Source organism: Pteropus vampyrus, unplaced genomic scaffold (genome assembly GCF_000151845.1).
Source record: "Pteropus vampyrus isolate Shadow unplaced genomic scaffold, Pvam_2.0 Scaffold126, whole genome shotgun sequence".
Lineage (NCBI taxonomy): Eukaryota > Metazoa > Chordata > Mammalia > Chiroptera > Pteropodidae > Pteropus > Pteropus vampyrus.
Window position 1 is genome coordinate 360349 of NW_011888907.1, and position 15980 is coordinate 376328.

Below are 15980 nucleotides of genomic sequence, written 5' to 3' on the forward strand. Positions count from 1 at the left end.
ATTCTCCCAGAGTGGAGGAAAAAAAAAGCCCACAGCAGGCACCATGAAATGCAAGCTGAGAGGCTCACACTGCGGTGGAAGTAAAGCATTGGCCACGCAGCTCCTATGTGTCTGAGGCTCACGCCCTCCGCCTTGGACCCTTGGCTGGCCTTCTTCCACACCCTCACTTGTTCTCGCTTTCCTCCACACCTGGGCTGTCTGGTCCCCGAAGGACTTCCAGGCCAAGTCGGGGATCTGCCCTTTTCTTTCGCTCTGCCAGGTGCTGCCACCTGCTGGTCCTGAGCACTCCAAACTGGAGGAAGCATATGAAAGCTCCCAGGCTGAGGCCAAGCATCATCCTTGTTAGGTGCCTGATGGTGTGCTGGCCTGCCCCCCAACCCAGCCACTCACTGCTGTGCTTCCCCTGGCTCCATTAGTCTGTTGGCTTCTGACCCCACCTGGCCCTGACAGAACCATAGATTGTCAGGAACCTCAGACATCATCACAGTGGCGAAAAGCATGAGGATCAGAGCCAGGTTGCACAGATTGGACTCTCCATTCCACCACTTAGTAGCTGTGCTTCGGTTCCTCCATGCTGATAATAAGTGCCTATTTCACAGGGTTGTTGTAAAGATTAAATATGAACTGCTTAGAATAGTGCCTGGCACACTGTGAGTGCTCAATTATTAACTCATAATAAAAATAATAACGACAACAAAATACTAAAGTGGAATGAACAAAATACTAAAGTAATAGAGCATCACAGCTCTATTACTCATCCAAGGCAGACATCGTTAATCAATCACAGAACTTCCCCATTAATGGCAGATTCCTCAGACTCCTCAGCCCAGCACTCTAGGCAGCCAGTTACAGGAATCTGACTTGGCACATGGGTTCTTAACCCAGACTCTTTACATTATAGTTAAGGAATATGAGGCCCCAAGGAGGGAAGAGACTCCCTTGAGCTACTTGGAGGCAGAACCAAGGTCCAGACAGCTATTCCTGGCCCTGACTGCTGCTTGCCAGCCCAGCTTCTGATTTGCCACTTCACCACGACCTATGAGCCATCGATGTGGGCTTCCCACCACTAGAAAGTCTAACTCGGATATCTTCCATCTTCTCCCACCCTTGCTCCTCTCCTACGTCCTTGGCCTATGGCAGCCCAGGAAACTGTTGTTCTGAGACATCTTGCTGAGTAGGTGCAGAGCAGAGAGAAGTGGGGAATGGAACCACATAGAAACCTGAGGGTCTAGGTCTTCATTTATGCTGCAGGCCCTCAGGGATGCAAGGGAGCTCAGCCCATCGATTTGGCCCCTTCATACCCACTCCCTTCAGTCTCAGCCCTCATGCTCTAATGAAGACCCTAATGGCCCCAGTCCAGTCACGGAACCCTTGCTCTTAGCTGATTAGAGGCTGGCGTGTGAAAGAATTGGAGGGTCAGCCTCTCTACAGGGCACATAATGACAAGCCCAGAGATGAGGACAGAGAGTAGTATCTGCTTACCAATCTCTGGGTGAAAAGCTTCAAGAAAAGGCCAGGAGTCTAGCAGCAGAGCTGGCTCTTGGCTGCTTTCCCTATGGTCCACAGCTTTGTCCCCTGAAGTAGATCTCTGCCACCTGAACATTTTTTAACTGCAGGCTCAGACTTATGGGAAGGAAGCAGTATTCACTGGACCTGAAACCAGGAGTATCCACCTCTACTCAAAGCTCTTCCACTCTCAGCTTCCACTTAGAAACTGCTTTCGCTTCTTTTCCATCCCTCCCCTGAAGGGGCAGGGTCAACCTATATGGTGCTGTCCTGGAGTTCCAAAAACAAAAGGCATAGCTCCCAACCCTGGGTCTGGAGACCCTGCAGCTAGTTTTCCGCAACAGTCGGAAATGTGTTGTGCTTCCTCGTGTTCAGCTCTCCAGCATTAACACCACATTGGGGATGTCGTGCTCATGGAAGGAAGCTATGGATCCACAGCATGCCCGACCATCCATCCTCAGCCCAGCACACCTCAAGGTGAGCAAATGAGCCTCAGTTAAGGAGATGGAGCTCAGCGAAGAGCAGAATCTTTCCAGATGGACTCTTAGGAGGCCAGCATTCTTCCCAGTACCTCAAAAGTGCTGCTGGCTACGTTAAAGATTAAGGGTTGAAGATAAGCAGCACAGCCCCCCGTGGGCCTCAGCCTGAATCCTTTCCTCCCAGAAGGTTTATGTTTGGCTTTATCCCCGGACATCACTGACTTCTCAAACCTGCTCTCTCGGCTGCCCCTCAGTTTAGGCCCCACCTCACATGCCTCCCCCATTTTATTTCTCAAGGGCCTCTGGAGTCAACAAGATTGTCGACTTGGAAAATCAAAATGTTGGCAACTTTGGGGATGTTATTCATCTACTCACCTTCTAAACAATGGGACCAAGGCCCAAAAGAGAAATGTGACTTCTCTTAGGTCAGTCTTAGTATCAAAGATGGAACTAGAGCCCAGCACCCCTGTAGGTTGTTAGTCTAGAACTTAACATTTTTCCCCTGTGGGATGTATCTGCTACCCCTGCAGCCCTGAAACAGACTTCCTCTGGTATATGACAGCTGCCTAGGCTAATACTTTGGGAAATGCTCTAGCACTGTGGGCTAATAACTAAGGGAGACTGATTATGGAGGAGGGAAGAAGCAGCGGGGAGAGACCTTCCACAGGTGCTGAAGTGCCAGAAGGCTCATAAAAACAAGACACACACACACACCCCTCCATCCAAAGCACCCTGCACAAAGTATTAAGGACTGTTCCTCCCTTTGCCGACACTCTCTGTCCTAGCTGTCTTTTGGTGACTTCAATCTTCCTCTTTAATCTTCAAAGCTGCTCTACTACTGTAACCTGAGTAGTAACATGGCGATAAAGCTGATCTGTGTCATATGCTTGAAGGCCCACCCTTTAATGGAAAACTCTACTGCGCTGAACTCTAGACGCTCAAGAATGGAAACAGAAAACACAAATGAGTCTGCCTTCTGCGGACGGTTCTCTGAGCTCCCCTTCTTCTCCCGGCCAAGCCCTCTACCCTGCCTTGGAAGGTCAGAACAAACCAATACATGTCTTGTGCTCTAGTTCATTGGCTCAGCTACTCTCCAGGCTGTCCTTAAAACACTAGAGTCCATTTTAAGGATGAGAATTAGAGAAAAGACCCCCACAGGCCCAGCAGTTACTTACATAGGCCCCACTGCCCCCTCCTCTCTCTTCTAAAGCAAGGAGGTTCTTGGGGGTGAGGAGGCCAACAAGGCTCAGAACCCCGGGCAGCTTATGAGGGACCAGAGCCCTGAAGTCTGACTTTGGGAGACTCGAGACAAATGAGATGCTTGCCTGGAACTCGGTCCGCCTGTCGGCCAAGATAAGTTGTCTCTGCCTTGACCCTCCCCAGCCCTTGTCTCAGATTCATCTGGCTAGCATGATTCGCCCTCAATAAAACCCCATGTGCAGCTTAGTGGGGTCCCTTACGGGCTGCCACACAGCTCCTGTTCTTTCCCATTACCTATTATTACTTTGTCGCCCATTTACCTCTCCTTCCAAGTTAGTAAGTCTGGGAGGGCTTTGGGCAGGATCCATACTTCTTTTTCATGGTTGCATCCTTGAGGTTGGCACAGCAACTGGCACATCTTTGGAGCTCAATGAATATGTTAAAACGAATGGATAGAAAAAATGGGACCATTCACATCATTTGGGTTCTGTAGAGGGGAGTACAGAAGGAAGGGCTTGAAGACATGGTGCAACCTTACTCTTTGTCCTCTTGTGTTGAGTAAATCCACAGAACGTTCCAACCTGAAAAGCACCTATTCTATTTATATTCAGAGCCAGCCCTGTGCCATCTTGAAGGAAAAGATCCATGTATTTGTAACAGGCAACGCATGTACAGGGTACAAAATTTGAAAGAGACAAAGACCATATAATGAATATACGTCTCCCTCAGGCTGCCTCCCCATTGGCTCCTTCCCAGGTAGACAATTACCGCTACTGTCCCTCTCTAGACAGAACTAGGCAATAACCCGGTTAAGCGACACGTGTAGTCAGCGGGAAAGAATTTACAAGTCAGTGTTGAAGGCAGAAACGCGCCCAGAGATCCTCATGCCCCCGCCACAGGCTGAGTCCTGGGTCCCTAAACCAGCGCTTGAGGATCGCGGGACAGGGAATCTCGGCTAGGAGCCCGCGGCGGCGGAAAGGTTAACGCACCGGGCCCCGCCCCCCAGCCGCCTCTTCCGGGCAGAGGGGGCGGGTTTACGTCACTTCCTGGAGACTAACTGAATCCGGAAGTGATCCCCGAGGACCGAGTTGCGGCGGAGGACCCCGGCAGCAGTGCCAGGTTCGGGACCATGAGCTGGTGAGTGAGGCTCCGCCGACAGGGCCTTTGGGGCCCCAGGCCCGCGATGCGACTTGCCCTGCGTCTCTGCGAGTCCCCGCGCCCGCGCTGCCCGCCGTGCCCTCACTGATCCTCCGCCCAGAGCAGGGCCAGACTGGCCCCGGCTCGAGGGTTGTTCGTGGGGCCTGCCTCCGGTGCTCTGACGGGACTCGCTGGGAGGTGGGCCTGGAGGTCCCGTGTCTGTCTCGTTTCTTGACTCTTAATGTTCCAAGGAACCGGTCCCATCTTCTCCAGCTGCTTGAAGAGAGAGACTTGTTCCCTTCTTTTTTAAATACCCGTTAAGGTAGAGTGTCTTCATTCTCCCCCGTGGGCATCTTTCCACCGCTCCCACCAGCCCCAGAGCTGTGTGGCCCTCAACTGTGGCCGTCTGGGCCCCGTTCACTGATCAAAAACCCACTTGCTTTCAGATGACTAACCGTAGTCCCGTTTAAACAGTCTTCAAAGGACAACACTTATGTTTTGAAAGAGAACAGAGTGAAACACTCGCACCCACACTCCCACAATGGGATTGCACTAGTTTTCATCATTTCCTCAGCCATTACCCACTCACCGCTTTCCATCTAAAATAGATCTAGGTAAGCTTAAACATCATGGGACCTATCAGGCTTCTAGAAAAGAAGCCAGAGAGGCTCACAGTAATAATAATCACAACTCCAGAGCTGGAAGGTACGTTGCTACAAAACTGTGTGATACTTGGCTCTAGTAGACACTTCAGAATGTTTAATGGTTGATCTATTTTGTAAGACTCAATTTGCCCCCAAGGACCTTACTTTCAGGCTCAAGGACCTGTATATCCACAAACCCAAACCTCAGGGGATCCCTGAGTATGCTTGTATGAGTACGTGGACCGCCACCCAGAGGTGTATAGGGCGAATCAATCCTTTTGGAATCCAGGTTCCGTTAGTGTAGGGAACATGTTTGCCACTCTGTCCTCAGAGTCTAGCTTGTTTCTTTACACAAAGTGCACTAGCTATGATGAATAAAGATAGAATATCCCTCGAGAAGGCTCATACATGCTCACGTTTGGCCATCGGTGGACACTAAGCCCTGGCCACAAACAGCTGATGTCAGTCAATGTCAAGAAGAGCTCTCATGTAAAATTTAAACCATTTCTGTCCCTTCTTCTCCCCTGCTTCTTAGAGGAAGATTGATGGAAAAATGTCAGACAATGGGCATCAGCATGTGGAGGGGAAGCCCCAAGCAATGCCCTAATAAGCCCCAGCAGGAGCAGCTCCTTTCCCTCCACCTTTGCTCCAGGAAGCCCATAGCCGCCTGGAGCCTTAAAAAGCTAACTTCCCCATCTTGTTATAACCTAGTTAGTGATAGGCAAAGTGGCAACCCTTTGATTCCCTTTCCTAGAGGAATTACTCCGTTAAAGTGTCAGCCTGGGTCCCCAACCTAGTGATGTAGATATCCTCTTGCATGCTGCATCTTGAGAATGCAGTTCTCTCACCTAGTTTTTCAAAGTAAAAAGCAGAAAGTACAGGTGCTTTATATTGCTTAGGTTGATGTTTATAATTTTTAAAAAGGAATCAATATTTTCTTCACAAATCAGGGTAAGAGTAGAGCAGAGACCACTAAAGGAAAAGGATTCTGGGTGATCTTAGGCACACTGTTTCCACCCATCTTGCAGAAAGTTTTTCTTGAAAAACTAGTAACCTATTTCCTAAAATCTGTCAGGTTGAAGGGGAATTGAAATTGACAACTAGCTGTCTAGCAAAAGCTGAGATTTTTATCCAGTAGAATTAATTTACCAGTGCATGCACATCTTGGCACCTCTTTGACTGAGGGTCACAACCAAAAGGGCAGCTTTGTCCCTCAAAGCTGAGATTCCTTTCTCTTCTTCCTTAGAGGGCTTCTACGTCATCTCTCGCATGGACCCTGACCCCCTCTCTCTAAGAGGGAACAGCACCGGCGCCTGGGCACACAATTGCACTCAGTTCCTGGCTCAATGGCTGGCAAGGGGACTGGGGCTGGGTCCTTCTGATTCACTCCTGGAGTGGTTTTTCTCCTCCCAGAATGAATCCAGCCATTCATCCTAGACTGGAATTCTCAGTGGGGAAAGAGACCAGAGTGACGTAGAGCCATCATGGGAGGCTGATGCCCAAGGTCAAGTTCACCAAGCACATGGGATGTGCCAGCCATCATTGAATAAGGCCTAGGGGCACACAGCCCATGGTCCCCAGAGGGTAACCATTGTTCTGGGCTTTCAAAATGTCACAGTGAGAAATGTCCAATATTGATGCCCTTTTAACACTGTGGACTTTGCATGAAGAGTGAGAGGCCTTTGTTCTCTGCTTCCTCTGTGCATGCAGCCCGCCCACCCCCTGTTTGTTTAGTGGGTACCTGCTCCCTTCCTGCGCCATGTACCCATCCACCTATCCACCCTCTTCCTTTCAGCAAGTTGGCCCAGTGGTATGCCCTGCTAGGAAGAAGGCATTTAATGTTCACATCTCAGGTTACTGATCTATCCCTTGGCCCCAAGTCAAGTGCTTCTCTCTCCCCCCTCCTCCCCCCGTCTTCTTCTCTCTTGGTATATGTGTGCACGTATCTGTGTGTCTGTGTGTCTGTGTGTCTTTATTATGGTATGGAATGAGAATTAAGTAGAATTAAGAATAATGACCTTAATCTGGTGTAGCTGTCTCCAGGGATTGTAGCCTTGCCTGGAACCACGCGCCGTGATGATTTTAGGCTTAAATGACAAGGAAGAGGAGTACTGGAGGTCCAAGAGGTCTAAGATTGTGACTCAGAATGAAGGAAATTAGAGTCAGTGCAGGTAAATTTGGCTAGGAGTTAGAGTACAGAGTTTCGGTTCTGGCTCCCTCACTCACAATGTGGCCTGCTCAAACATTTAACCTTTCTCTGTCTTATTTTCTCCAACCAAAACATGGAATGGATAATCCCAGCTGACACTTTGTCACCCAAGTCTGTTGTGAAAAGAATGGAGACCATGTAGATACGATTTTTTTCTGACTCTTCTGGATTCTTCTACCTCTGTCTGCCAAATATTGGTATTTCTTGGGATCCGTCCTCTCTTTTCTTTTCCTGTTCTCATCCTGTGTACACTCCCAGACATCTTCAGAATAACAGCCTGACTTTGGACCATGGTTTATAAGGCCCTTCTGGGTGTGTCTAAGCTTTTCCTGGTCTCTTGTGCCCCTGCTCCTCTGTATGAGCTGTTCCCTCCGGCTGAAATGCCTTTTCTTCCCGCCACCACCACCATCCATCGTCCACCAGGCCAGTGTTCACTCATCCTTCAAGAGTCAGGACAGGCTACACCTCCTCTGCCAAGGGTCTTCCCTGAATGGCCCCCTGAGTTGGGTGCCCCTCCTTTGACTCATTAGCATCTGTACTGAGGTGTTGGTTTACTTGTTGGGAACCCCTCTCATCTATGAGCTGTTGAAAACAGGGACTCTCTCTTGGTCATCGCTGTCTCCGTAGCACTGTTCCTGACAGTCAGTAAATCTGTGTTGACTGTATGAATAAGAACTTTCCCCCCATTTATTGAGTTGCCTTAGCTCAAGAAAAATTGTGAGATAAAAACATGCAAGACCTTCAAGCCGCTTTCTGAAATGAAGAGTCTCTAAAGTACTGTTGTTAAACTGACCGATGGAAGAAGTGGCTTCCAAGACTCTCCGAGGCTGTCTCTGATTGTTCTCTACCCACCCCCCACCTACTTTCTCCTGTAGGACTTCATTCTTCCAAGTATCACAAATGTGTATTTCTCTCCTATGTAAAGTCCATGAGAGCAGAATCTACAACTTCGTCTTTGCGTACATGTGCTATCTTGTGCATAGTAGGTACCTAATTGTGAAAAGAAATGAATGGAATATAAAGAAAGGACGGCAAACTGCTAGTTCAGACAGAACCATCCATTCAGTTTCAAACATTTTCTCAGTGGAATCTCTTTTACCTCTAGCACAGCCATTGCTGTCTTACATTTGTATAGTGCTTTTACTTTTCAAATTGCTTTCCCATCCATTATCTGATTTCATCCTCACATTTACCCTTTGAAGTATGCAGTTCAGGTCTTATCATCTCCCTTTGACAACTTATTAGAATTCACTCAGTCAGTACCTGGCAGAACGGGAACTAAAATCTGCATCTCTTGAGTATTCTCTTTGCTTGAACTGGAACATTAGCAAAGTGGAAGACCATTCTCAAACTGATTGGATCTCAGAGGAAGGTGTTTGACTTTGCTAGCATGTGTAGACACTACCAGGTTGGTAGTAAATTACAGGAAGTTGCCAAGCTCTCCCCAAGCTCATTTCTCCTCTAGAGAGCATGGTTATGCCCAGAAGATGGGAACCCTGTGAGGAGGCTCTGATTCTGTGTTCAGCATTGCTTTGGGCACAAATGTAAAACATATCACTCTTATTTCATCTTTTATAATGAGAGGAGAAGAGAGTTTTTCCAGATTTTGGAGTAGTTTTTCCAGATTTTGGAGTAGAAAGAGTCAAGTATCTTGAGTCCCACAGCTTCTTAGTCAAAGGTGTTTTCTTATGTATTATACTCTAAATCTGTTGAGATAGCTTTGGCAATTAAGTTGGCAATTAAGCAATCTCAGTTGGCAATTAAGCTATTAGATTTGTTTTCCCAAACCCATTATTTGGGTGCATAATCCATTAAATACGGTCCAGTGTAGTGTGTTACACATAGATAATGCTCAGTAAATATTTGTTGATTTATTCAATATTGAACATTTTTAATGTTGGAGGACATTAAAAAGCTATAACAATCCATCCCTGTCTTCAGAAAGCGCCAAGATTCACAGGAATAACAGATCGCTAAATGTCCGTGTGGCATCGCAAGAAAGACTTCAGAGAGAGGATGGGATTGTAACTGAACCTCAACCTCCCAAGTATGTACTGTTTCAGTGGGAAATGAGAAGAATGGCATGAAAGAAATGTGTGGAGACAACGCATCAAGAGTATTTGGGGCAGACGGTCAAGAGGCCAGTTTAGGGCAGAAGTTTCGTTGATGAGAGTTGGCAGTAAGTTAGGGCCACATCGTTAAGTGTTTTCAGTGCCATGCTGTGGAATTGAAATCGAGCCTAAGTTTTTAAAAATTGAAGGGTTTCAAGCAGGGAAGTGAAATGGCAAAAGCAATGATTTAGTTAGGTTAATTTGGCAATGGTCTACAGGATAACTCGGAAAAGAGAAAGAATGGAGCCAGGGAGAATAGCTTGGACAGTGGCTTCCAAAATACTTCGACCACAACTTGCAGCCAGAAGTACCTTTGATATCACAACACTTACACGCACACATTTATACTTGAAATAAGCTTTACACAATATATGTTGGATGCACTTCAATATTTTCTGTTATGTTCTGTTTTATTTTTTTTTATAGAATGACCCACTTCGATTGATCTCATGATTTTGATATGTGTTTACAATGGACTGATGTGTAACAGTTTACATTGATGAGGGGTAGGCATTCTACATAGACTCAGTTTGAAAAACGCTTGTCTAGGAAGTTATTATGAATACTCAGCCTATAAACCAATACCTGTGACTTTGGCCAGGTAAAGATAGTGTTGCTTGTTTATTTGGTTGTTTTTCATGAGTTATAATAAGAAATACAGAAGGAGCAACTGTAAAGAACACTGGCTCTGTTTTTGATAAGAACTTATGCCATAGATTTGAAGACTGTCAGTCTCTTTGTAGAAAAGAAAACCCTAGCAGACAAAAACCTATACTAAGATGTTTGGTTTGTTAGTAATTGGGGAAAGGCACATTAAGCCAACAATGAGATGCTATTTCACAGCCATCGGACTGGCAGAAATTTTAAGGACTGGCAGTGCCAAGTCTCTGAGAATGGGGAGCAGTGGGAACCTGTATCCACTTCTGGAGGGGACGCAGGGGTATGAAATGATGCAACCAGTTCGAAGATTTTGCAGTGCCTCCCACAGTTGGAGATGGACCTACCCCCTCACCTGCGCAGCAGGAGACATGCACAGGATGTTAGTCACTTCATGTTTTGTAGATGCCCAGCTTCTGAAGAACGGGTAAATAAAATGTGATATCTTTACATAATGAAATATGTAGTAGTTCACACGAATGAAGTAGAGCTGTGTATCAGCATGGACAGATCTCAGAAACCTAATGCTGAACAGGAAAAGCTAGTTTCAAAATGATACATTCAGTATTGTACTATTTATCTAAAGTTTAGACCTGTAAAACAATATCATGCTTATAGATTTAAACTTATATAGTAAAAGTGTGGAAATAATAAACACTAAATTCAGAGTAGCAGTTCCCTCTAGGGTAACAGGGAAGGAGAGAAGGACGTGGAATCTGGCTGTAACCCTCGGTGTCTGTGCCGTTATACTGCTCAAAGAAGCAAGTGTGGCTTAATGTAGGGCTTTGACAATGCCAGATGGTAGATACATCAGTGTTTATTATATATACTATATAATTTTCTGAGCGTTTACAATATATAACTTATGTCCTGCCTTGCTTGGCCAGCATCATGGCTAAGGTCACGACCTCACTGTTCGTAGCAAGAGAATTATTGCTTCCTGTGGTCTGTTGGAGGTGAGCTAGGGTGGTAGGCCGGGAAGTGTGTTTCCATCTCTGCCCTCCTCCTTCTGCTTCCTGCTTTCTAAGAGCCAAACCTTCAGCAGAGAGAGGAAAAGGTAGAGTGAAAGCTCTTTTAGAAGTGAAAATGAGATTAGAGATACTGCCTTGGAAACTAAACAGCCAGGCTGGTGTTTTTCAGTCTGCCTGTGTCTAAGCCACTGTTAACCCCTCAGAGTGGAATGGAAGTCAGGCCATCAGAGGCTTCTCTCTGGCTTGTTGGGTAAGCAGGACACACCTTTCACCTCAGAATGCCTTATGTTTCTCTTTTATGAAATGGGGAAATCCGCTTTCTACCCTTTCCTGTCTTAACTGAATGAAAATAGGTGATAACTTGTTTGTCAACTATTAGGAATTTCTTAAAGAGCTGCCAGAAAGAGAAAAAAAGAATCCAGACTAGCTCTCTGAATTGCCTGCCTTCCTCTCTTTTCTTGGCCTTTAGGTGCTCCATCAGCCTCCAGACTTCTTTCGACTTCTTTCACAAATCCTTGTACTTCTCAAGAGGAAGTCACCACTCACAATTTTAAGCAAATATCTTAACTTGGACCTGGTAGTGGTGCATTATGGTATGGGACTGCTGCTTGCCCCCAACAGAAAAAATCATTTTAGGTTTCCTAACGATACTTATCACTGTGTAACATAATGCGTGTCACCCCCTCTGGGCCTCAGTCTGACCATCATCATCAAAACACCACCACCAGCATTTTTACAACAAATACAGGCTGCTTACTGTATGTCGAGAACAGTTTTAATCGTTAAACTCATTTATGAGATAGATACAATATTATCATCCTATTTTATAGACAAGGAAACTGAGACCAGAAGGTTAGATAACTTGTCCAGAGTCTCAGCTGGCAATTGGCAGAGCCAGGACTTGAACTCAGGCAGTCTGGCACCAGAGTCCATCCCCTTATCCGGTACACCATCTAATGGGTGAAATACAGGAACGTACCACTTTAAATGAATTGACGGACCAGAAGTATCTAGCACAGAAACCTGCAATAGTCAATAAACGGTCGTCTTGATTAAATGATCTCATTCAACATTCTGTGATTCATTCCGTCTTTACTTTTCAGAGGTCAGCCTGGGGAGCAGCAGGGAAGGAGGGATCATAGCTGAGCTGGGTGATTGTTCTGGTCCAAGTCACAGAGTCATGCCTTTTATTTTTAAACACCCACATACCTCCTTGGCCTGGTGGCAAGTCAGGGTAGTATCCTCTGTGCTCTGGTTTGGGATCCAGCTAATTTCAGGGAAGGACAGAGGTGGGGCTGGACAAGCCGTGGACATAAGTGCCGGAAATGGATCATTTACGGCTCAGTTCGTTACCCCTTCTGATGGGGTCTCGCACATCCTTGCTTGGGCTGAACTTTCCTTGGCCTGTTGGCATTGTGGCCAGCTGGCCCTTTGGAGAGGATGGCATTCAACAGCAGCTGCTCCGCCGGAGCCAGCTGACTCTCCATAAGCCCTGCCCTGGCCCCGGCCCTCGGTTTTCTCTCTCTGATTGTCAAGGTGGCGGTAGCCTTGTTGGGGCCTCAGACCAGAGAAGGCAGTGACCTAGGGATCGAGTAACAGAAGGGTGGGGGGAGGAGGGCTTGTCCTTCCAGCCTGCAGAAGCTGCTGCCTTTCGCCCACCTTCCTGCTCTTGTCGAGACAGTGACTCAGGCCCAGACCACTCCCTCGGGAGCCAGGATTTCAGCCACTATCAACTGCCGCCTACTCTTTGCACAGCCCTCCCTTCATTCTCACCTCCCTCACCTCCCCTCTCCCCGCAAAAATGTGATCTTTGCCCAGCTAAAGATATCAGAAAGATATCGGTGGGGTAGACTGAATCATTTTGGGGCTCTTTCCAACCCCAAGTCGGGCCTAGGCTCATTCACGTTCAATAGAAAAATTCAGGAGGCCAAGCGAAGACCAGGGAATAATGTGTTGGTTTTAGCTTCTTTCCACTCTTCTTTGGAAGGAGTGGAGGACTCTCCAAAGAAGGCAGGGCTGGAGGGATCTGCTGGGGTGACCAGGGGATCCCCTCCCAACTGCCATCTGGGCCTGCCTCTGCAGTAGAGGGGGTGGGGAAACAAAAGATTGAGAAACCTAGCAAACTGAAAATGCAAAAGAGCTGTTTTTGTAAGTAGACATTACACAAGAGCAGGAGTTTTTTGGGAAAGGTTACTGAGACAGACAGATTTAGCCAACTGGCATCGCGCTGCTAATAGAGATATTTATTGTTCAAAAAAGTTTATTTGTAGCTTTGGAGAACATCCTGTTGACTTTATTGTAAAGGAAAATAGAACCTCTTTCCCCCTTTTCCTCTGTACACATAGAACTTTTTTCTGAGGTGGGGCACGTTGGGGGTTGGAGGATAAGGTTAAGAGAAATGTTTTCTTCATTTCCCTGCCGAGACCAAAATATCCCTTCTCCTGCCCTCTGGTGCTCATATTTATGGAAGGGGAAGCAGAACCAAGGAAGGAATCTTGCTCCAGAGGCTGAGAGTTCAGAGCCCTCTTGATTTCTTCTGGAACATAGAGATTCTCTGGGGAGCAAGCCCTGTCTTCTCTCTAGACCTCTGTTGACCTACCCAATTCTGAGGGGAGAATCCCGAGAAAAGCTGAGAGGAGGAGAAACCAAACTCCTGAAGCCCCATGAGCCTGTCCATAGCCTGGAGGACCACCAGCCTCGGCCGCATAACCCCAGCCGTGCCAGGGCAGCGCTGCTCTGGGAGATGCCGCGATGCCGTCACTCTCGCACGCGTTCCGAAGCAGCCATGTGTCCTGCGGAAGTCCCTGTGTTCCAGCAGAGGACGAGAACCCCAGGGATGGGATCTGGGTGATGAGAAGAGGCGGAAGAGCCGGCTGAAGTGGAGCTGTTGCTCTTTGCTCTCCCGTGTCCCTCACCACCTTCACCACTGCAGAGGCACGGGATCTGTCAGGGCGCCTGCCCCGCTTTCCTGGTTGCTTTTCTGGTAGAGTGGAGCGTGTCTGCCACTTAGCAGCTTCAGAATAAACCCAGGAGACTCTTCTCCCTTCGTATTTCCTCTTAGGCTTTTTTAAATGTTTTCCCCTGACCCGTACTCTGATAACTTCACCAGGCTTTCCTGCCAGTGCCAAAGGCCGACTTCGTTTTCTTGGTCTCCCCTGAATGTATTTTCCCCTGGCCCCCGCTGGTACTTGTAACTGGTGATACCCTTTCTAGGTTTTGTTATAGTAAGGTAAGGATTGGGAGACCAGAGACAATGATATTACCTTGCTTTGTTCTTACGTAGCCTTATCTAAGAGTAGCTTTTTTCAAGAACTTAAATTAGAATATGGTATTTTATAGGGCCCTTCGGGCAATGTATCCATTTTACTCATTCTTACTCTGTACATAAAACTAGACTCTAAGCTCCATGAGATCACAGAATGAATCTCTCTTATTCATCCTGCTATCCCTAGAACCTAGCCTACTGCTAAGCATAAAGAATATCGTCCTTATTTACTGAATATTCCTTCAGCGAAAGGTTGACAATAGCACTGTGTATAGGGCAGTATTTACAAGAGTTACAAAGAAGCATAAAATTCAGCCCCTGCTTTTGAGGTGCTTGTGTGTCTTAATCAGTAAGCAAGGTATATATATACACATCAAAGTTACTTAACCTGTACTCTTCACCAAGCAGAGTTTGCTTCAGTAACGAAAGGATGACTCTGTCTTAGGAGATGTATTTGATAGTTCATCACAGTACTACGTTGCAGAAGAACAAACCAGTCATCTAAATGCATGCTGAAAAGGCATTAATGTTATTCAAAATTCTAATCTTTGTATTTTTTTATAAACTGGAAACAGAAAGATATTTCCTTACTATTAGGAGGCTTTCTGGCTGAAACCGGTAGCCTTCTGCACATTTAATAGTGAAAGATCAGACTCGAAGCATTCTTACTAAAGTCAAACATTTTTTCTATAATTTCTAGCCAGTACCATAACATAGGACAAGAAGTAAGTATAAAATATTGGGAAAGAAAAGAGAAATTTTATCATTTTTTTCAAATGACATGACTATTTGGAAAACCCAATTAGTTTGGTTTTTTGGTTTGGTTTGGTTTGGTTTGGTTTGGTCCAACTGACTTTCTTGGACTATATAGGTTAAGTATGTAGCTGCAGTGACTGGTTTATTTACCACTCAGTAGCTTTCTTGGGTACCAGAAAGGTAAAATGAAAAATTGAGTTCCATTTACAATATAACCAAAAATGTAAAATTCCGTGGAATGTACCTAAGACATGTATACGGCTAAAAATTTCACATATAAGTGTTACTTTGGGGTCTTAATATTGAACAAACAAATGTAGAGGAACTCCTATATTAAAAAACTCTAAAAGACATAATAAAATGACTTGAATGAATGGAAAGAATATTACGACTCTGAATGGGCAAACCTAGTATTTGTTAAAGATGTAGGTTCTTCAAAAGTTAATTTGTAAATATAATGCATTTTTAGTAATAAGTATCTTGATTTGAGGGGGAGGTAGAGAACATAGCAGATGATTTTGAAGTTCATCTTAAGTATTAAAGTGAATTAAAATAGCCAAGAAATTACCTAAAAAAGAAATATAATGAGAAGAGATTTGCTCTACCGGGTATTAAGAGCTAAATAATGAATTAAGTAACCTGAATAATTAAATCCATGTTTAGTCAAAGAGTAGAGAAGTCTACACAATGGAATGAAAGTATTTAACACTGATAAAAGGATTTTTCAAAGATAGTTTGTTTTTAAAATCATGTCAAAACAACTGGCTAGCCATACACTTATACTCTGAGTGGGATAAATATTTAAATATTAAAAAAAAACACTAAAATTCATACGGAATTGCAGGGGACCCGGAATAGCCAGAACAGTCTCGACAGAGAAGAACAAAGTTAGAGGACTCATACTTCCATATCTCAAAACTTGCTACAGATCTACAGTAATTAAGACAGGGTGGTACTGGCATCAATGGAACAGAATTGAGAGTTCAAGAGTAAACTTTTATTTTTAGGGTCAGTTGATTTTTAACAAGGATGCCAGGACAGTTCA

General features: G+C 45.7%; 1 protein-coding gene across 2 annotated transcripts in view; it reads left to right on the forward strand.

Moving 5' to 3' along the window:
- The first annotated feature begins 4185 nt into the window (after positions 1 to 4185).
- Positions 4186 to 15980, forward strand: part of BIN3 (bridging integrator 3) — a 38169-nt gene continuing 26374 nt past the window's right edge. The window contains exon 1 of one of the 2 annotated variants that reach the window (XM_011366641.2): positions 4186 to 4322. In XM_011366641.2, the coding sequence (XP_011364943.1) occupies positions 4315 to 4322 (8 nt within the window). In that variant the 5' untranslated portion in view covers positions 4186 to 4314. The remainder of the gene's footprint in view (positions 4323 to 15980) is intronic. The other variant, XM_011366642.2, reaches the window with a different exon arrangement.